This window comes from Dendropsophus ebraccatus, chromosome 4, assembly GCF_027789765.1.
Source record: "Dendropsophus ebraccatus isolate aDenEbr1 chromosome 4, aDenEbr1.pat, whole genome shotgun sequence".
Classification (NCBI taxonomy): domain Eukaryota; kingdom Metazoa; phylum Chordata; class Amphibia; order Anura; family Hylidae; genus Dendropsophus; species Dendropsophus ebraccatus.
The window spans coordinates 44,493,783-44,516,650 of record NC_091457.1 but is presented as its reverse complement, the minus strand read 5'-3'; the positions used below and the strand labels follow the sequence as shown (position 1 = coordinate 44,516,650).

Below are 22,868 nucleotides of genomic sequence, written 5' to 3'. Positions count from 1 at the left end.
TCAAAGTAAATCACTTAAAGTGCCCTGACACTTGTCATAGAGACATGTCAAAAGTTTAATCAGCCGGGATCTGGATGTACAGGCCTCCACTGGACGTCAGATAGAGTTGGGAGGAGCACAAAGATGTGTGCTTCACTCCCTGGCTTACTGCCCTTTCAGTTGTACTGCAGATGGTTTACTTTGGAAGGGTATGTCACCAATAAGTAATTCTGGCGGAGAACTTCCCGTGGATTCCGCCGCTCGTCCCTGTGTGCTCCCGCTTCACTGTCCGCCACTCCCATAGACTCCATTATATGGTCAGACAGATTCCGCTGTCCACCCGAAGAATGAATCGGTTCATTCTTTGGGCGGACAGCAGAATTCGCCTGTGCATAGAATGGAGTCTATAGCATGGGTGGAGATGCTTGCGGGCGCAAATGGCGGAATCTGCGGCGCACTGTCCGCTCAGATTCCGTAGTGTGCACATACCGGAAGACTATAAAACTGCCTCCAGCCAGACAAAGATCGAGCTGGGGAGAGAAGCTCATGGCCACATGCATTAGCTGTCTATATTTAAAGGGAACCTGTCCCCCCCCCCCCCGTGCCGGGGTGACAGGCTCCTGACCCCCCGCTGGAGCACCCTGTACTCACCTGATCCCGCTGTTTCCCGCTTCTGGAGGTGAACGGGTGACATGGTGATATGAGCGCCCGAAGCCCGGCGCGCGCGCTCCTCAGATGAGTCCAACGCTCATAGAGAATGACGGAGCTTCGGACTCGCCTGTCATTCTCTATGAGCGTTGAACTCATCTGAGGAGTGCGCATGCCGGGCTTCGGGCGCTCATATCTCAGTCACCCGTCCACCTCCAGAAGCGGGAGCCGGCGGGATCAGGTGAGTATAGGGTGCTCCAGCGGGGGGTCGGGAGCCTGTCACCCCGGCACGGTGGGGGGGGGGGGCTTGACAGGTCCTCTTTAAGGGATCAATGGGGGTCCAAACTCCCAGACCAACCTAAACTTTTTACATGTCTGTGTGACAGGGACGCTTTATATTTTTTATTCGGTCTCCTAGGTTGCGTTCTTGGAAACATAGAAGATTGTCAGCACTTGGTCCATCTAGTCTGCCCTTTTAGTATTTCCCTTCTTATTATCTTAGGATAGATATATGTATATCCCAGGCAGGTTTACATTCTGTTATTGTAGATTTACCAACCACCTCTGCTGGAAGTTTGTTCTACTTCTCTTTCAGTAAAGTAATATTTTCTCATGTTGCTTCAGATTTTTTCTCCCAATTAACTTCTCATTGTCTTCAGAGTACAGTACTTGAGGTCAATTGCTGCATGTTCAGAATCAGTAATGTTTTTGTGAACTGCAAATCAGTTAATTATTGAAAGTACTAGTAGTAATGTGAGATCTATGGTTTCTATTCTATTTTAGAAGGAGGAAATCTATTGTAATGCACCAACCTATGTGCCCAATGGGCTATGCTGTCAGGGCTGTAATAACTCTCCAGTGGATTCCTGCTCTAAGGAAACAAACCAGGTAATTGCTGTCTGTTCATTCCGTCTTTGGTATGGTAACAATGAGTTCTAGTATTTGGAGCTATGCCAATGTAAATATATGAGCCACGTCGGAAGACATTTTTGTATTACAACATCAATAACAATGTTGATAAAAGTTCTTTGAATGTGATAATTTTCTAAAAAAAAAAAAAAAAAGAATTTGCATGAGGAAGTCAGCCAGTTATAATCTACATGCACAGAAGTATTGTAGGATCATTTGCTATATTACTTGACCATACTCCACTTCTGGATTAGTAGTGTAGCTAGGGAGATGACAAGATTCTAGTGATATCCAGGCCCTGTTGCTTGGGGGACCCAAAGACTTTATTGCCACTTGTGAAGGCACCAGTATTATTGTGGATATAGCAGGTGGGTAGCCCATTAGAAATTTTGCACTAGGCTCTAGGAGGTCCACTGCTTTAGACCATATACTGTAATTTATTATTTCTAGAATTGTACATAGAGCCACATAGCTAATATCAAAATTGGGCTCCCATTTAAAGTAAAGAAAATTCATCACTAAATGCGGTCACAACATTCCTGGAGGTGGGAACTTGAATGCGGAACTTTATTGGCTGATTGGGTAATTTTTGATGTGGGTGGGTCTGTGTGTGGGAGTAAACTTAGCATATGTACCCCATTATATCTGTATAATCTTCCTCCAATAAACATATTGTCAGGAGCTGTTGCTCTCGGCTCCTGACACACTGCCGTAGGGACGCGCCGGTGGTGGCCTTGAACACCAGGGCCGCATCACCCCCGCCCGCCATTGATCCACAGCTGCCCTGACTTTCTGTGATGCTGACTGGCAGATGCCACTGCCAGTCAGGCCCTGCCTCAATCTGGCCCTGGAGTCGTGACTTTAGCCCCCATAACTATTACTCCCACCGTGTGTTCAGTGCCTGCTATAGAGCCTTTCCTGTAGAGTGCCTCAGCTAGCTGTCTGTTTTCTAAATTGCTATTCTGGTTATCTGATCCTTGACTTTGTTCCTTTGACTCCCACCTTGGTTTCTGATTTAGTACTTTGACGTCCGACTGTTGGGGTCCTATCCACAAAGCTATTTTTCTGCGGTTATTGATAAACAAACAATCGCTTTGGCGAACAACCTAAAATCATTTACCCAATTACTTATGATCATTCTTGCGGTCGTCCTGTCGTCGCTACTGCATTCGTTGTAGAGGGAACAACCTAACGATGTCTTATTACACCGAACGATGTGCGAACAATTTGCAAATGATCCATGAAAAAAATAAGTCCAAATTCTATCAAGTTCTATCAAGCGACTGACGATTTTTCGTTGGTCAATTAATTGTTGTCTGCTATTACGTGAAACGATTATTGTTTAATTATGAACGATCTAACGATTTTTCTAACAATATTCAGCGCATGAAATAGGGCCCTTACCAACACGGCTAGTTGACCCTTCTTTAATTGTTTATTGTTTGTTCTGTCTTTGTCTTGTGTGTGCACTTACTTGGTAGGTTCAGCTTGGTAGGTTCAGCTTCACCCTGTCTTTGTGTCTGTGGATCTGACAGTCATCACATATATACCTCTGAATACTCCTTCTAATAAAGGTATACCTCTGCATACTCTGGCCTATGAAGGTATACCTCTAAATACTCCTTCCAATGAAGCTATACCTCTGAATAATAGGTTGTATTGGCCAAATGATCTAGACATCTCTGGCTAACATTTCACATTTGCGACCATTGCTTTCTTTTGCAGATTCAAACAGAACAAGGGGAAGGATTTGACTTCTGTAAATGTCAAGGAGTAGCACTTCAATGCCATTCTTGTTCCTATAAACATGGATGTAGTGGTGAAGGCACCTCACAGAGTTCAGAGTCAGGTAAGTGCTCTCATTGATATTTTAAACCATGATAAGTTTGACGTGCTAGAAGACACATTAATTTAATTAATGAATGCAAAGTTTCAGTTTTGGGAGTGTTCTTTATAGAATTGTTAATAAAGAGAGATAAGCAAGTATACTAGTTCAATCTCACTATTCGCTCGAGTATTGTGGTCCTCGAAAGTACTTGATACTTGAACAAGTATGGTGTCGGAATAACATTGATAGTCTCCTCTCCGCATGTTTGCCAGCTTAAGGGTGCGTTCACACCTACAGAATCCGCAGCAGATTTGATGATGCAGATTTGATGCTGTGTTCAGTTATTTAAATGAAATCTGCTGCGGATCCGCTGCAGAAAATACACTGCGGATCCGGTAAGTGTGAACGTACCTTTAAGCAGCCAATAAACATGGGGAGAAGGAACAGGGAGGTCCTGTTATGCAGCAGCTGTCATAGCAGTTATTAGCCATCTCTATCAGGTGACCTCGGTCTATATAGCGCTAAGTTACCTGATGCTCGATTCACATGACAGGGAGGGCTGCTGGGGACAGAGCAAGTGTAGTATTTTAGATTGTATAGTTAGGTAGGCGATTATCTTTTCAACATACCCAACAGTTCTACCCAACCGCCTGGAAAGCTGGGATACAGCCTATGGCTATGGCTGTATCCCAGTTTTCCAGGCGGTCCTCAGGCTGTATCCACCCTCTCCACGGAGCGGGCAGACAGCGGGAATCAGAAGCCGAGATTTCAGGTTCATACGAACCCGAACCTCGGCCGGTTCGCTCATCTCTAATCACAATGATCCCATAAGCTGATGTCCTTATGTCTGCCCCCTCTCCTCTGTCTCCTGCTGCTGTCACAATCTTGTGACAGCGGCAGGGGAGAGAGGGGAGGGGGCAGAACGCACGGCCTCAGGCATAGGCTTCAGTGAATTTAATTTACTGTGCAGCTGCGGGAGGGGGTTAAGATATCCTGTAAATCCTCCACTATGCCTTATTTTCAGAGGATGTCTTATTTTCAGGAAAACAGGGTAGTATAGTGGTATATACGTGATAGTAGTGTCAGTTTTATCTACAGTCCACAACTATAGTCCTTCTAAGGGCTATAAAAAAACATACAGGATTTTAAAGTATAACCAGTGTAAGGCTATGTTCACACTAAGTAAGTTGCGTAATAATCACGGCCGTTGTTGGCGACAATGGCCGTGATCACTACGGAACTTACGTAGTGCTGCCCTTTATGGAATCCCGGCTGGATTGAATACACATAGTATATACTCCGGCTGGGATCTCTAGCGGCACTTGTCCTTGATGGTGATTTAGTATACACTAAGTATACCCTATTTCTCTAATAAAAAAATGGAGAAAAATTGTGTAAAGGGACAAGGATATGGGCAAGGACGTGGGCATACTGATAAGAGCGGGGGCACAAGCCTTAGTTCTGGGTGTCATGAATCCTTGAGCCTGCGGCTGAGGTACAACACCCTGGCTTTTGCAGGATCCCTGGCCACTTCTCCCTGTTAGTAGGAGAATTCAGTACGCCACTACTGAATACAGAGCAGCATGACCAGATGTTGACATGGATGGTGGATAACGCGCCAAGTCAGTTGTCCACCACACACCAACTAATGGGTCAGGAGGCATCAGAGGAGATTGTATCCACTGATCCCCCCAAGTGTTGAGCTTCCTATGTCTCAGGGTAGTGAGGAAGGGGTGGATAAGGAAGCGACTGGTGAACTGGCTGGACCCAGAAGGGGGATCTGCAGCACTGGCTGCTAGAGGCAGTGGTGTGGCCAGAGGGACAAAATTGGTTCCCCAAGTATTCCCCGGAGCACCCAGTCTGGGAGGGGCAAGTCTTCTGCAGTGTGGCATCATTTTGATGAGAGTCCCAAAGACAAATGATTTTTCTTTTGCAAACTGTGCCTAGCAAAGATCAGTAGGGGAGCCAACACCATCAGACTAACCACCATCAGCATGCAACGACACGTTAGCAAAGCACCCAAATAGCTGGAATGAAGGCCATGCTCCTCAATGAGCAGCTGGGAGTCACACCACTGACTCCTTGCACCCAGTCCCCTTGCAATTTTTTAGAGGATCACAACCAGAGTAAAAGGCCAGAGTACACCCCCAGTCCAGATTACACCCGGGGTTAAAGCGGCCTAGGCTAGGTTATACCCAGGTATATTTTGGGCTAAGCTAGGTTATATATTTTGGCCTAGGCCATATTATACCCCCATGAAATCAGTAGCATTGAGTGATATTGGGTATTTGGCCTTTTCTGCTGAGTTAAGTGAGAAGCTAACTGATGGAAATCTAAACACATAGAGAAAGTTTATCACCGCATTTGTTATATATATATATATATATATATATATATATATATAATTTTTTTTTTTTTTTTTTGGGGGGGGAGGGGGGGTTAGGGCTAATAAGATTTTGTGCACTTTATAAAAATCTGTGCAAGATTTATTAAGGGTGCCTTTTTTAATGTTTGGGGGTTATGGTTTTCTATTTTTATAAGTACTTTTATACTTTTATCATTAGATTTATCATGTGCAAATTTTCAGTTTTTGCACAAAATCCTACTCTAGCTTAGCTTTTTAGCTAAGCTGTTTTAGGCATAAATTGTCCAATAAATTGTGCAAGATTTATCAAGGCACTTGTGTCCAATGATGAATTTTGCTCAACAACAACTGTAAAATTTTGTGCAGCTCATAAAAATCAGCTCCTGCTCAAAAAATAGTGCAGATGATAAATTCCCCCACAGACTTTCACTTTAACTAGAAAAACTTGGCTGTTCATAATATAAGGAAGTCATAACATCCTAAAACTTTATCATAAAAAGGCGGCTTTACATGGGTCGATTATCGGGTGTATGTTTATGGGACACGATAGCAACACAGGAAGTGTCATACTCTGATCAGCACATGATGTGTCATACTTTGATCAGGTGACCCAAAAGCCCTGCGGAGATAGAAGGTAAATTACTTTGTCTAATTTACACTTTTCAACACATTAAAGACATTTGCCCAGATTTACTAATGCGTCTCCGAACAGAATTTGGCCTGAAAAAGTGGTGCACTGGACTTTTCTCCACATTTATTACACATTTTAGACACTTTTTCACCACTTTCAGAGACTTTTTGGCCTGGTACCTGTATCTGGCTAAAATATTTTGGCGGACTTCAAGCCAAGTAATAGATGGTGTAAACTTAGCACCAAAAAACTAGACAGACAGTCATAAGTGCAACAGATTTATCAAATAGCCTGATAAATCTGGCACATTTAAAGATGGTCTAGTCTAATATAGACAGTTTTAGTAAATGTGGGCCAGTGTGAGAAAGTCAAAGTTGACAACTGTATCTGATTGCTTGCTGTCCCTTACACGTGGTGGTCTAGTGGGGTGGATTGCCCCCCCCCCCCGAGACATTGTCCCGGAGGAGCGATCCACACATCCTCTACCGGACGGGGTAAGCGCTGTAATGGCGCTGATCCCGGCTCGGCACTCGGTTGTTTTCGAGTGCCAATCTCATTGATCTATGCTGTATAACTATACAGCATAGATCTCAATGAGAGATCAGTGTGCATATACTAGATGCCCAGGGGGTCTTCTAGTGTATGAAGTAAATAAATAAATAAATAAAGTGTTATTATTGATAAAAAAAAAACCTCCCCTAATAAAAGTTTGAATAACCCCTCTTTTCTCATGTTATAAATAAATAAATAAATAAACATGTTTGGTATCGCCGCGTGCGTAATCACCCAAATTATTGATTTATTTCATTCCTGATCTCGCATTGTAAACAGCATAAGTGTTTTTGGTCGCATCAAATCCAGAAAAATTGTAATAAAAGCGATCAAAAAGTCGCATATGTGCAATCAAGGTACCGATAGAAAGAACACATCATGGTTCAAAAAATTACACCTCACACAGCCCCATAGACCAAAGGATAAAAGTGCTATAAACCTGGGAATAGAGCGATTTTAAGGAACATATTTATGTTAACAATGGTTTGAATTTTTTACAAGCCATCAGAAAAAGAAAAGTTATACATGTTACATATCGTTGTAATCGTACCAACTTGAAGAGACCAACTTAAACATATATAACAAGTCAGTTTTACCCGCGTAACGGTGTAAAAACGAATACCCCCCAAATAAACAAAATGCATTTGTTTTGTTTTTTTCAATTTCACCACACATTTACTTTTTTTCTGGTTTTGCAGTGTTTGTTATGAAAAAATTTAGCCTGTCATTGCAAAGAACAATTAGTGGTGCAAAAAATAAAGGCTCATGTGGGGTTCTAGGTGAAAAAATTCAACTGCTATGGCCTTTTAAGCACAAGGAGGGAAAAAACGGAAGTGCAAAAATCGAAATTGGCTCTGTCTTTAAGGGGTTAAGGGTTAATAAACCATAGATAAAACGATTTTTTATTTATTAAGAAAACTTATAAACTTTACGCATATTAAAGTCCACCCAACCTAAACTTGGCAACTCTAAACCCCTCTAAACTTTTTAGGACCTTGACGAAGGAGCTCTGACACAGCACAGGGTGGGCGGGGGCACAGGGCACTTTTCCCTCTTCTAAACCCTGAGGTACCTGCTGAAGATCTCACACAAGCCACATATATATGCTGGTACCTCAGTGTATGCCCTCCAATAGGAACACTGTTACTGGGCAGGAGGATAAAAGAGCTGACCAATCAAGAGATGCAGCAGATTAGCGACAGGCCAGCAACCAAACTAACACATGTCGTCTATTGAACACCGCTTAACCAATCGGATGTAAGTATTCTTTAAAACATAACTCAAAAGAGAGGGGAGGGTGGAAGAGCAGACACAAAACTAACTGGATAACATAAAATTATCCCCCATATTAATAAATGGCCTGGCTAGGAGACACCATGAGGGGCATTCACTTATGACTCCAATGCTCCTCCTCAGGAAAGATGTATACAAAGATTTTAGTGCTCTCACTGCTGTTATTGAGCCTTTGATAGTCCCCTCCATTTTTCATTCTTTACATTTCAGTGGGCGGGACCAGGGTTACATAAATACATAGTTATATAGTGAGTATGGTTGAAAAAAGACACATCCATCAAGTTCAACCAATGATGGATACATTTTACATGCTATAAATACACATTTATGTTATTTCGGTCTAAGAATTTGTCTAAGAATGTTTTAAAGCCCTCCACTTTTTTTTGCTGTGACCAGATCCTGGGGGTAAATTGTTGCACACCGTTCTCATGGTGAAGAAGGCTTGTCACAGTGCCCCCTTATCTTTTATGGGGTTTTTACCTGGAACATCTTTTCTCCGAATTTCTTGCAGGGGCCATTTATATATTTACATAACTTAAAGGTGTAGTGCGGCAGTAAACAATTATTCACAGAATAACACACATTACAAAGTTATACAACTTTGTAATGTATGTTATGTCTGTGAATGGCCCCCTTCCCCGTGTCCCACAACCCCCACCCGTGTACCCGGAAGTGTGGTGCGCTATACATACCTGTCACGTGCCGACTCGTCTCCGATCTTCAGTCAGCGATGTCGTCTTTAGCAGAATCCCTCCGTCCTGAGTGCCGGCCGCCCGCTGCCGCGTCATCGGCTGCTCAGCCGCGATTGGCTGAGCATAACTGTGCTCAGCCAATCGCGGCTGAGCAGCCGATGACGCGGCCGCGTCATCAGCTGCTCAGCCGCGATTGGCTGAGCCAAACTGTGCTCAGCCAATCGCAGCTGAGCATCTGATGACGCTGAAGAGGGCGGCCGCCACTCAGGACGCTCGGAGGGATTCGGCCCGGCCGTCCAAAGACGACATCACTGACTGAAGATCGGAGACGAGTCGGCACGTGACAGGTATGTATAGCGCACCACACTTCCGGGTACACGGGTGGGGGGGGGTGGGACACGGGGAAGGGGGCCATTTACAGACATAACATACATTACAAAGTTGTATAACTTTGTAATGTGTGTTATTCTGTGAATAATTGTTTACCGCCGCACTACCCCTTTAATCATATCTCTTCTTTAACGTCTCTTCTTGAGACTAAACAAATGTAATTCTTTTAATCTATTCCTATAAACACGACGCTCCATTCCCCTTATTAGTTCAGTTGCCCGTCTTTCTACCCTTTCCAGCTCTAGGACATCCTTCTATGAATCGGTGCCCAGTACTGGACAGCATACTCTAGATGAGGCTCCAAAGCTTTATAAAGCGGTAATATTCTATCCCTGTCCTGAGAGTCCATGCCTGTTTTACTGCATGACAATATCCTGCTGGCCTTAGAAGCAGCTGACTGACATTGTGTGCTGCTCTGTTGTTTATTATCAACTTACACCCACATCCTTCTCTACCAGCGAAACTCCCCCTAGGACATACTATGCATGTGGGTTATTAGTACTCAGATGCATAACTTTTCATTTAGAAAAGAACAATGTGGAGACAGCACAAAAAAAATACCAGTTCAACGTGTTGGCTATGTATGCAGCCTTGTTCAATCTATGATACAATACTCTCCAAAGTCTCAGTATATATGCATGTGTATACAATTGTAAAACAATTAATCAAAAGTCAAAAAGTGTTTATATATAGAGATGAGCGAACGTTCGGTATTTGATTAGCGGTGGCTGCTAAACTTGGATAAAGCTCTAAAATTGTCTGGAAAACATGGATACAGCCAATGACTATATCCATGATTTCCACATAACCTTAGGGCTTTATCCAACTTCAGCAGCCACCGCTAGTTCGGGTTCGGATCGACTCGAGCATGCTCGGGGTTCGCTCATCTCTATTTATATATGAACATCAATCGTGAATATAGATATAATGATCACAAAAACTATGTCATTGGATAACAGTGAACACATTACCTACAATATCATGCATTAAATAATGTGTAAGACTGGGTTCACACTGCGTTTTTGCAATCTGTTTTTTTCATCCGTTTATTTTGTAAAAAAAACGGATGAAAAAAACAGATTGCAAAAATGCATTTGTGTGCATACATTTTGATCCATTTTTTCATTGACATTGACTTGTAAAAAAAACGGATCAAAAAGGATCCTTTTTTTGACGGACATAAAAACGTAGCTGACACTATTTTTGTGTCAGTTTAAAAAAAAACGGACCTGTTTTGATCCGTTTTTTTTTACAATGGAAGTCAATGGAAAAATGGATCAAAACGGATGCACACAAATGCATTCGGTTTTCTCATCAGTTTTTCATCCTTTTTTTGCAAAAAACTGATTAAAAAAAATGGATTGCAAAAACGCATTGTGAACCTAGCCTTACTTAATTGTATGCAATAGTATGATAATAAATGCAGGTGCCAGTGAATATATGAAAAACATAAACAAACATACCCTTTAGGAAATACACACAGAACACATAAGCATGAAATCCACATGGGAGATGACACTTCAAGCTGCGACTGTACCACCCACCGATGACATCACATGCCACCAAGCCCCGAGGCGCTGTCAAAAGTGTCACATGACCTGGCATACATCACATGACCAAGGTGACCCGATGGGCATGCACAACCCTTGGCAGAACCGCAGTGCACGCATGCTCAAAGCTATCAGTAAGAAGATGTCGACATGTTAAATAAGGGCAAATCTGCCCCTTTCACATGTGCAATTCAAATATAGATGATCTATATATATATATAGATGAACATATTGGAGACTAAAGTGCAAGACAGATACAGGTAAATGGATGCCCGGATATTATAGTATGGGTATTGTTGGATAAATAACGATCTATGGTATGGTAAAAAAAAAAACCTATATTATGTGAAGCCATACGACTAAGCCTCTAACTAATGTAATTGGCAACATAGCCTTTAAATGTTGAGCGGTCTCTAATAGAGGTTTGCATAGGCCACTTGAATGTGCCGTTAATCTGTCACAACCTCGTGGCTCTAGGGGATAGGTAGGTAAGCCAGCACTGGACATCTAAGGGTACAGGCATCGGATAACTGTTTATCACAATGTCCAGCGTACTCGCCATGGACCCCCAACATCCTGTGTATGTGGTCGGGGTTTGTAATATGGCTGCACTCCTCCTATCCCACATTCCAAAGCAACTATGGCACTGGTCCCCTCCGATTTCTGACCAACAACTAGCTTGCTGATATATCAATAAAAGGCATCACTATGGAACAGAAAATCAGTTAAAAGCTTCACATTTAATTAAACAATATGATCAGCAATTCCATGTATAGATTCCGACGCATGTATGTAGTAGCTCAGTTCAGGTTTTGGTCCATATCCTAATTCATACAGAAAAAAAATCATTTTTAATCTTAAAAAAACAACAACAAAAAAAATAAGAGAAGAGAAAGGTGCCTTACTATATAAATAAAACATTAAAGATATATACATTAGATTTGATGGTTATAGAGAAAACCCGTTACATATTATTATTACTAGAATCAAGAATAGCTCACAATCAATTTGTTAATGAGTGTATTATAGCTTGTGATCCTAACTTGCAGAGCATGGGGCAAGGGGGTTTGAGCCCGCGTATAGGGGCATGAGGCGAAAGAGAAGAAAAGATAAAAAGAGTAATAAAAGACAAGAAAAAACTGAGTAAAAAAGCTGATATTCAATACCCAGTGGCTAGACCAAGCTTGAAATATATGTTCATCCCATTTGGTGTCAGAGAATATATATAGCTCCACTCTATTTCACATCTTTTTTATCTGGAAATCCTGCCACCCTTTCTCCTTATCCTGGGGATATGGTCAACTGTGGCAAATTTTAGGTCTGAAATATTATGGTTGTGTTCACAGAATGTTTGAGAACTAGAAGTTCACATTTGCCTGTACGTGTTGTGGACTTCTGTTGATTCAAGCCTATTCTTTTCCAGAGGTTTCTCCCACATAAAGCATATTGCATGGGCATTGTAAAACATAAAGAATGAACTCTTATCTACATTAGAGATCGGCAACCTGTTGTGGGATTTATGAACGCTTTCCCTTTTAACATCTGATTACATCTGTTACAGCCTAAGCTTGGAAAGCAGCCTGTTCTCAATATGCCAATATGTGAATGTGTGTGACTGTAATACTTGGACTCAAATCTGCTTTCACTAGTTTATCCCTCAATTTTTGTGGTGTCGATAGTTATGATTGGTTGTGTGCAGAATTCAAGTATATGTGGGAAAGTCCTTGTAAGTATTCCCCATTCCCTGCAAATAATTTTCGCTACAATGTTACTCCAGACCCTATATGTGGAGGCAAAGGTTAATCTAGGTGTTTTTCTATTAACTTTACATTTATCCACATTAAACCTCATTTGCGAAGTGGACGAGGTCTGATTACCAGTAAAACAAACCTTTCCCTTACTTTTGTGGCCAGTGACAGCACATACTTCTAACTGGTATATCGGTATGGTCTACTGGTATGCTAGTGAAAGTTCACTGGACTGAACTGGCTGGCACTACGGTGGATTATAATTTACATATAAATTGCTTGTGTGTGTGTGTGTGTGTGTGTGTGTATGTGTTCCTTCCTCTCGCCAGTTTCTGTTTCCTGTCCCCATGGGAGCAGGAGCTGAAGGGTGGTTTTCTCTTTTTTTCCTCCTTCCTTCGCTGGATCAGGAAGAAGGTGACTGGTGGTTTACCGATTTGAATGCTCTTACCGGCTTACCGGCGGGGTCAGGCTCCACTCCTGGAGCAACCTCCCAGTCTGGTCCGGCCCCATACACCTCCAGATGATGGGTCCCTGGTGCTCCCCCCTGGCTCCTCTCGGCATGCACTGATGCTCCGGACTGCGGGCACTGCATTCGCACACGCTATGCAGGAGGAGCTTTTCAGGAAGTGCTGGGGGAAGGTTGCACTGCTGACCGTGTTCGGCAACTTCCGGGGGTTGAGGCCTTCTCAGATGCAGCGCCAGGAGGGTGATGCCGTATCAGCGCGCAGCAGAGGGGCGGGGCCAGCCTGTCACATGATTTTTTTCTGCGCAAGATTTAAAAGGGACTGGAAGCCTGACTGTGGTGAGTGCTCAGTCCTAGGGTATTTTGGCTGCTCCTTTCTGTGAGCTGCTGCCTGGTACTCCTACTGCTGTTGTGCTGCTGCTGCTGCTGCTGCTGCTGTTGTGATATCTGCCTCTCCAAGATCCTCTTTTTGTGATTATTATGGAGACTGAAAGCGCTGAATCTCCAGAGGCTATTCCAGCTAAGACTCAAGCTCAGGTGGCATGGAATGGGTAAGAGGGGATTCTTCCTAACTCATTTTTATTCTATGGTTTCTAAGCTTAGTTCCTTTGGTCATCATTGTTTAAAGGAAGGTTCCTCTAGGAAAGGACGCTCTAAAAGCAGGGACTTCCCTGTCTGTAAAAAACGGTTAAGTATAACAAGGTCCTTTGTGGCGGTTGCATGAATAGGGTCCTGGAAGATCAGGGACCCTCATTTATGCGAAACATGAGAAACATGATTGAGAAGGAAATTAGGGTAGGTTTTGATACATTCCCTTCTTGTGTTATTTTTCTATGGTTTTCATATTAGAAAGATGTTTGTCTTTTTTTCCTAGGCTTCCTTACCCTCTCCGGCTCCTGCCCCGGCCCCAGCCCTGACCGCTGCCCCTGCGGCTACTCCTATTGTAGTTCCAGAAGAACCAGGTCCTAGTAGATTCCTACCACAACCACCTTCCTCTATTGAGGAGGATGAGGATCAGTTATCTGGCTTGGAGGAACCTGGGGAGCTGGGGCCTTCTGGTGAAGAATGCTCAGAGGGTGAGACTGCTTAACCAACCCTTTCTGTTGATTATGCAGATTCATTGGTCAAGGCGGTCAGAGAAACCATGGGCATCGAGGAGACTCCTGAGACCAAAACTATACAAGATCTTATGTTTGAAGGTCTGGCACCTAAAAAACGTCCAGCCTTTCCTATACACCAAAGCATTAAGACTCTGATTAACCATGAATGGTCCAATCCAGACAGGAATTTTTTTTCGTACCAAGAGCTTTTAAAAGAAAGTACCCCTTCGCCCATGAAGAAGGACAGATGTGCAGAGATCTATTTTAAAAAGAATTGGGAGGCTTCTACCTCTATCTTTTAGACTCTGGTGGTCGCCACTTCAGTTTCTAGATCCTTAGGGGTTTGGATGTCAAAATTTAAATAACTTATTAGTAAGGGCACATCTACTGAGGATCTCCTTAAGCCTTTTGAGACCCTAGAAAATGCTGTGTCTTTTGTTTTTGAGGCTTCTGCTGACGCATTTACACTTTCCGCTCGCTCGGCTGCTTTGCCTAATTCTGCTGGTAGATCTATGTGGCTCCACGAGTGGAAGGGAGATGTTACTTCCAAGACCAATTAATGTGGTTTCCCTTGTGAAGGCAGTTTACTGTTTGGTCCGGACTTAACAATATCCTCGAGAAGGCTTCTGATAAAAAGAAGGGTTTCCCTCTGATCCCTCAAAAACCCAGTCGTTTGTTTGGGGGAGAGGTAGAAATTCTCAAAGGGGCGGCAACTAATAAAAAGGGGTTTCTATTTAAGGGTACTCATAACACTAAGAAACCTGCACAATGATGCCAGGTCCCTGTGGGAGGTCGTCTTTCATGTTATGTCACAATGGTGCAAGATTTCCAATAGCTCCTTTGCATTAGACGTACTAAAGCATGGTTTAAAGATTTCTTTCTTGTCCTCCCCAGGGGAAAGATTCATCATTATGGATTTATCGACAGAACCTAATAAACATGCTCTAGAGGTACAGTCATTGCTTGATAAACAAGTTTTGGTTCCTGTTCTGGAGGTGGAGTGTGGTAGAGGTTTCTACTCCACTCTGTTTTTGGTCAGGAAGCCTAATGGTTCCTTTAAAACCATTATTAACTTCAAGCCACTCAATAGAGTCTTGACGTTTTGAATCTCACAAAGAATTGTTTCATGGCCACTCTAGACTCAAGAGATGCCTGCTATCACATACCCATTCACCCACACCACCAGAGATTTTTAAGGGTTGCAGACAGATTTAATGATTCCATTTGTCATTTTCAGTACCGATCTTTACCCTTTGGCATTTCACAAGCACCTAGGGTATTCACTGAGGTGATGGCGGAGGTAATGGCACACATTAGGGAAAAGAATATTATCATCATACCCTATTTAGATGACTTTTTTCTTGTCAGTGACTATGCCTTCTCTCCTCAGTCCCAGATCAAGATAGCTGAAGGCATCTTGTCTAGTCTGGGGTTGGAGATGAATGATGAAAAATCCAACAAGGCCCCTCTCAATCTTGTCAGTTTTTGGGGATCCGTCTAAATTCTAGAACCATGAGATCCTTCTTACCTGAGAATAAGATTGCTGTAGTTTGTCTTTGAACACAGGAACTTTTGGATAATCCTTTAACTACACTTAGGAAAGCTATGTCGGTTTGGGGTCTTTTTACCTCCTGCATACCCGCAGTACTTTGGGCACAATACCACTCCAGTGTTTTACAGGCACAGATTCTTGGTGAGTAGGATGGCGTTTCTGAGTCTCTTGATTCTCCTTTCACTCTATCTCCACAGACACTCAGGTCTCTCTCTTGGTGGACGGAAAAGGATCATCTTTCCAGGGGTCTTCCTTTGAGTCTAGAGGACGTCTTGACCTTGAAGACCTTGATTCTAAGGTCTTCCAAGGCCTTTGGACTCCAGAGGAAGCCAGAGATCCTCAAAATGTGAGGGAATTGAGAGCGGTATTCTCCTTATCCCGCGCTCTTCCATTAATGAAAGGAAGAAAAGTGAGGATCTTTACCGACAACAGAGCGGCAGTGGCATTCATCAACCACCAGGGGGGCACAAGATCTCTACAACTCATGAGAATAGCTCACCTTCTCTTCAGATTAGTAGAACCCCATTGCCTGTCCCTTTCAGCACTTCACTTGAAAGGTGTGGACAATGTCAGGGCAGATTATCTCAGCAGACACTCTCTGAATCAGGAGGAGTGTGAACTTTGCCAAGAGGTCTTTCCACAGATATGCAGACTGTGGGGAACTCAGAGATAGATCTTTTTGCCTCTTGCATGAACAGAAATGTCCACAGGTTCTTCTCCCTGTGCCCTACCAACAATCCTCTGGCTCTGGATGCATTGCCTCAGCCTTGGAACAAGGGCCTACTCTATGCATTCCCACCTATCAGACTTCTACAAAGAGTAGTCAGAAAGAACCGGCAAGACAAGGCCCACATAATACTTATAGCTCCCTTTTGGCCGAGAAGAGTCTGGTTCACGTTTTTCAGAAAAATGTCCCTGTCAGATCCTTGGGTACCACACTAAGTTTCTGTCTTGGAAGTTAGCCTTCCTCCTGGCCATAACTTCTGCCAGGAGAGTAAGTGAGATCAGGGCATTCTCTATACAGTCTCCTTACATGACCATTACATGATCTCCTGACCCGGCCTTTCTACCTAAAGTGGTTACTGACTTTCACAGGTCTCAAGAGGTAGTCTTACCCTCTTTCTGCGTCATACCATCCAACAGACCAATGTTGCCTTGAGGCAACATTCCATAACCTTGACATTAGAAGAGCTATTATTATTTAAAGGTTACAGAGGAGTGGCGTTTGAGTAATAACCTGTTAATCTCTTTTCAAGGAAAAAATAGGGGTAAGATGGCCTCTACACAAACCATAGCCAGGTAAGTTAAGCAGGCTATTGGGGAATGCTATAGAGCCACAGATATGGTAGCACCATTAGGGTTCAGAGCCCACTCTACTAGAACAGTAGCAACTTCTTTGGCAGAAAGGGCAGCTGTATCTATTGATCAAATTTCTAGAGCAGCAACATGGAGTAATCTACACACCTTTTTTTAACATTATAGACTTCAGTTGTCCTCTACTAAGGATTTGACTTTTGGACATAGGGTATTACAAGCGGCAGTCCCTCCTGAGGTGGTGATTTAAAGTTTTCTTTTTTGTGTGTCTTGTCTTTGAGCTTCGCTCCTAAGTTCTTGCTGAGTTCCGGCGAGAGAAGGGAACTTTGCTTCTTTAACCCCTTCCCGTCAGTAACATGTATATTCCATGCAGTAAGAATGTATATATACGTTCCTGCACTGACGGGGCTTCTGATGCGTGGGGACCGCTGCAGTGAGAGCAGTCCCACACACATCAGTGTCTGGGGCCGGAGGTAATAAGAGGCAGCTGCGATCCCGCAGCTGCGTTTCATTAACCCCTTAAATGCTGCTATGGCTATCGCAGCATTAAAGCTACTCAGTGACAGATCAAGCATCTGTCACTGAGAGATCGGGACCCCCGCAGCATAGCTTGCTTGTGCCGAAAGGCGGGAGTAAGTCACTTACAATCATCCTGTCGGATCGGTGATCCATGTATAGACTCTCAGGCAGGCTCTATACATAGATCGCCGATAACACTGATCTATGCTATGGCATAGCATAGAACAGTACATGCAATCTAAAGATTGCATGTTTAAAAGTGATAAAGTATATAAAAAAAGCTTTTTATAAGTATTAAAAAAAAACTTAAAAAATCCCCTCCCAATAAAAGTTTAAAATACCCCCTTGCCCATTATAAAAATAAAAATATGAAAAAATAAATAAATAAACATATTACATATCTTAGCTTGCGGAATTGAGTGATCTATTAAAATATAACATTATTGTTTCCGCATGGTGAACGGAGTGAACCGAAAAAAAACACACCAGGATTTTAATAAATTATATATCAGAAAAAAATTAATAAAAAGCGATCAAAATTTTTCTTTTACATCAATGTGATATTAATAAAAACTAAAGACAATGGCACAAAAATGACACCTGAACCAGCCCTGTAGGTGGAAAAATAAAAGCGCTATGGCTCTTAGAAAGCAGGGAAAAACATTGCATTAATCTGACCCGGACTTTTGTGCTTTAAAGGGCTCTGTCTTGAAGGGGTTAGAGATCCAGGGATTTCCTGTATCCTGTTTCCTGTCTAATGAGAGTAGGAGGTGGACCTCCCCAGGGGTACTGTCATGGGCTCAAAGAAAAGAAATTACTGGTTAGTAATTTATGTTTTCTTTTGAAGAGAGCACATGCTAATCCCATACTTTCTGTGTTCTGCCCTGATCTAGCTGTTACTAGAGACAGATTTGTCCTAACATACAGTGGACGGCAGATTGCAGGCAAGGGAGTAAGGAGCTCTTATTAGTAAATGAAACAATTTACCATTCAAATATATACCTTTATTATATAAAAAAAAAAAAAAAAAAAAAAAACACCTGTAAGTAGGGCAAGATGATAATGGCCTAAATCAATATCACAGTTAATCGTACATGTTGCCGCGGTAAACGATAATTGACAGATTATTATGACATGCCCCTTTTATAAGCCACACCCCTTTTAAAGACACACCCATTTGGGTGTGCCACTGGGTGAAAGAAGAAATTGGCTTCAAATCTCTACAACGCTTATCCTGCTCAGCGCATTGTACTGACAGTACAAGGGTTACAGTGTAGCGGCCGCTACAGGACTTAGGACTCCTTTAACTACTGATCTGGTGAGATGCTTTCTATGATACATTTTATCATACTTTGTATACTTTTGGATACAGCATGGTGTGAACTTTAATCTTCATCTGCATCAGCTTTTATTTCTATGGACTAGTATTAAATATTGTTTTTAGTATTTTCTGCACATTATTTTAACAAATTTTATATATTTTTAGGGGTTCATTTAATATTTTTCCAGCACATCTATTGGCATATTTATATTGATCTATGGTATGCTATATTATTTGCCCCAAGTAACTTCAAGTACTATTCTATTTTTTATTTTTTTTTGCATAGTAATAGTAATTGCATAGTAATAGTAATTGCAGTACCTGACCTGGGCACAGGGGCATATGGCTGATGGTACAATCCCTGGTGCACTGGCATGCTGCACTATCCTGCAGGAAATGATACTGCAGGGACCCGTGACAGCAGGTGTCTCACTCACTCATTTTTGACAGTACCGAGTACCGAGTACCGAGGTGGGCTGCATCTTCCTCCTCACCTGCCTGTCATACAGTCTGACATAGAGAGAGAGAGAGAGAGAGAGAGAGAGAGAGAGAGAGGAAATACTGAAAATACCAAACTGACAAACATAAGGTCGGTTAATCGACATCATAGATGGTATCAGTATCATGACTGTATATTGCCCAGCCCTACCTATAAGACAACCTCCACCCAAATTATACCCTACACAACATAATAGATATAAATTAGATAATAGATGTTAATTTTAGACATGTTGTTTTCATACATTTTTATGTTGGACAACGTGTCTACAATAATGTAATTTGTTTTAAATCTAAATCTAACTGTATTGGGACTCGTATTGGAATCCTAAACTCTTTAATAGTAATAGTTGTTATAAAATATACATCTCTCAATAGAATGGAGAGTTGACACTTAAAGGGTTGGCTTTTATTGATCCCTCACAAATGATATATGTTTATGTGTGTGTCTTACACAAACCACCTAGTGTTTAGTTATTTTGTGACACTAAGTTGAGAATAATTTACCTTTTTATCTTTGCTTTAGATCAAAACCCTACAGACAAGTTGAACCAGATGAACTGGGTTCCATTAGTTACAGACATTGAGCCTAAAATTGTGGATGGGACTTTGAGGCCATGAGAATTTCATGTTTCAAAGATCCAGGATTACATATACCAGAACTCTTATTATCTTCTGATGTCAGCTCCTCGAAGAATTTTAATCATTCCAAAGGTGAGATCATCCAATCATCTTAGGGTGTTCTGTGTTTACAAACCTACAGTTTATTACTGAGTAGGGTTCTACCTGGTTCATATGCATTTATAGCCTATGTAAACCACTATACTTAAAGGGTTATTCAGCTCAAACATAACTTTTTTAATATGTTGCTGCCCATGGTGAGTATAACAACTCCATACTCTTCAGTCTTCTTCACCCAGTTCTGAGCTGCTGCTTTCTACTGAAGACACAAAAAACTGTGTGTGAGCCTTTCTCTTGGTCTCCCCCTTGCCCCCTTCTGAGACAGCTAATGTAAACAAGTCCCTATCTGCAACTCTGTAATGCAGGGACAATTATTTCCGGTGCTGACAAGTCATGACCCGGCTGGTAAACGAGACGCTCAGCCAGTCAGGGAATGGGGTGGAGCGACGCTCCAGTCACTGGTTGAGCAGTCAGTCCATCAGCCGGGACCGCCCCCCCAACCCCCCCCCATCCCAGAGTGGTGACATCATCACAACTTAGGGGAAAATGCTTGGCAGGGGTCTCAATCCCACCCGCTGCTAGCTATGGGCAAGCGAAGAGGTAAGTCCTTACTTGTAATCAATTTTGCCCCTGCCGGCTGCCTAGTTTTACAAATTTCTCCTTTAAAGACTGCACTTTACTTTACCTTTTCCTTTCATATCATTATTATGAGGACACAATTTATATATTACCTAGAGTTGAACTAGATAAATATGTTGTTTTTCAACTATACTGTGTAATTATGTGACTATGTGTATTACTAGTTTCATTTAAAGGAGTTATCCAGGATTAGAACAAACACAACTTCTTTCTTCCAGAAACAGAACCACCCCTGTTCTCTATGTGTGTATGTGATATTGCAGCTCAGTTACATTGAAGTGAATAGAACTGAGTTGCAATACCAGACACGACCTTAAGATTACTGCAGGAAACAAAAAAAAAAGACAGCGCTCCAATGGTGCAGACTCCTCTGAAAGGGTGGTGGGTACACAAAAGTGTGATGGAAACACTCACCTTTGGTAATTGTGCAAAAGTAAGGCACAACTCTCTACAACGCATATATAATCAGACTGCAGCCTCTATGATGTCCTCGCCAGGAACATACTGCAATTCACTCCACCCCAAAACATAGGTGAAGTCAGGCACAGGTCACACAAGGTACAAAATGTTAAAAAAAAATGTATTAAGGGTTCAATGTAAAAAGATATATATTTTATTTGGAACCTTGTGTGACCTGTGCCCACCTTTACCTATGTTTTGGAGTGGAGTGATTTGCATTAGGATTACTGGGAAACTGGTTTATTCTACTCATGGATAGCCCATTTACTATCTACAATCTCCCATCTTTTGTCTTTGAACAGATCTCAGAAGTATTTACATTGCCAAATGTCAATTACAAAGCATGGTCAACAGTTTCTATGGCACATAACACAGCTGACATCTGACCACTGGAAGAAGATAGGTCATTGTTCTGCTCATGGCTAATACTTGATGTTAGAAATTGCTGGAATGTCCTGAATTAGGAATAAATACACATGATGCTACTACTGCATGATGAGATAAAAGCCAAAGGCTTTCCACTGTCCTAAATTAGGTTCAGAATACTTTTGGTAATGGGTCTATTATAGGAAGGGCAAAAGAAGAAACCGTGCAGGAGCCTTCAGCTACCACTTTCTTGCAGTACCTCCTAGACATTAGATGGACTATTTTAAGTAAAATATGAGTGAGAAAAAGAAGTGGTATGTATGAGAGATCACCCACCATACATGCAGGTGGCAAAGGCGGATATAGACAACACTAGTGAAAGGCCAAACAACAAGCTATCAATTAGGTAAGTATATTGGAAAGTAGTTTTTTTTTTTTTCATTTTTGTACAATTAGCTCCATTATAAACCATGTTAACTATCAAAGACATATTGGGGACCCCACCACTTTTTCTACACAGGGGTCTCCTTCAATATTGATCTGGTTCCAGAAAGAAAAAGTGACTTGTATTATGGTCAATATGTTACGGTATCCATGGAGGTTGTCGTTATCCTTCCCTTACACAGATGTTCGGCCTACATATTATCTGGTTTCACCTCGCTGAAACACATCATGATAAGTTTTCTTCATCATTTTTCTACAAAAGTGGCCAGTATTTTCCGTACTTCAACCCCACATGTTTTGTGGTAACTTACTCAGCCAGCTCCCCATGTTTTACCACTGTTTTGAAGACTGAACTGACTTGACATTTGGAGCCACATGTCGTAAGCATTAAGCAGTTCTAGTAAAGGTTAGAAAGGATTTCTGCTGTATAGAAATATGGATTTGTTAAGCTTACAATTTACCTACCTTATATGTAGTATGTTTTGAAATGTTTGTAAAATAAAATTTGTATTTCATAAGACAATAAAACTGTCCACAAAACATGATTGTTGATAAAAAATATGTTTTTTTTTAAATAAATGTATTTTTTAATAATATTGTTTTAAATAAATAAACAAATTGAATTTGAATATTCGTATTTAGATGGATTTAAAATGGGTATTTCCCCAAGAGGTAAAAAATGAAAACCTTCCACACCTAGCTGTTCTTACCAAGTCCCCCTGAGTATTTTGAGCCATCTCCCCTCTATTTGCTGGGTCCCTTCAGGAGGGATATCTAGCTAAACCTATGTATCGAGACTCTTAAATAAGGCTCCACAGGCTCTTTTTTTTTTGCATATTTATGTTTCCCAGGAAGCAATGCACTTAGGATTTCACTGCATTGAGCGCTTTAATCTGCAGCCGGCAGTGTTATCTTTGGCTGGTTTCC

The 22,868-nt window shown here is 41.9% G+C and overlaps 1 protein-coding gene across 7 annotated transcripts in view; it reads left to right on the top strand.

Annotated features, from left to right (window-relative positions):
• The window catches only part of VWCE (von Willebrand factor C and EGF domains), a 79,770-nt gene extending 57,300 nt beyond the window's left edge, over window positions 1-22,470 (top strand). For 4 of the 7 annotated variants that reach the window (XM_069965737.1, XM_069965735.1, XM_069965736.1 and 1 more), the window contains 4 exons: window positions 1,411-1,515; window positions 3,262-3,385; window positions 19,879-20,066; window positions 21,434-22,470. In XM_069965737.1, the coding sequence (XP_069821838.1) occupies window positions 1,411-1,515; window positions 3,262-3,385; window positions 19,879-19,973 (324 nt within the window). In that variant the 3' untranslated portion in view covers window positions 19,974-20,066; window positions 21,434-22,470. Of the gene's footprint in view, window positions 1-1,410; window positions 1,516-3,261; window positions 3,386-19,878; window positions 20,067-21,433 lie in introns of those variants that run through there. The other 3 variants (XM_069965742.1, XM_069965741.1, XM_069965740.1) reach the window with 3 other exon arrangements.
• Window positions 22,471-22,868: the final 398 nt, after the last annotated feature.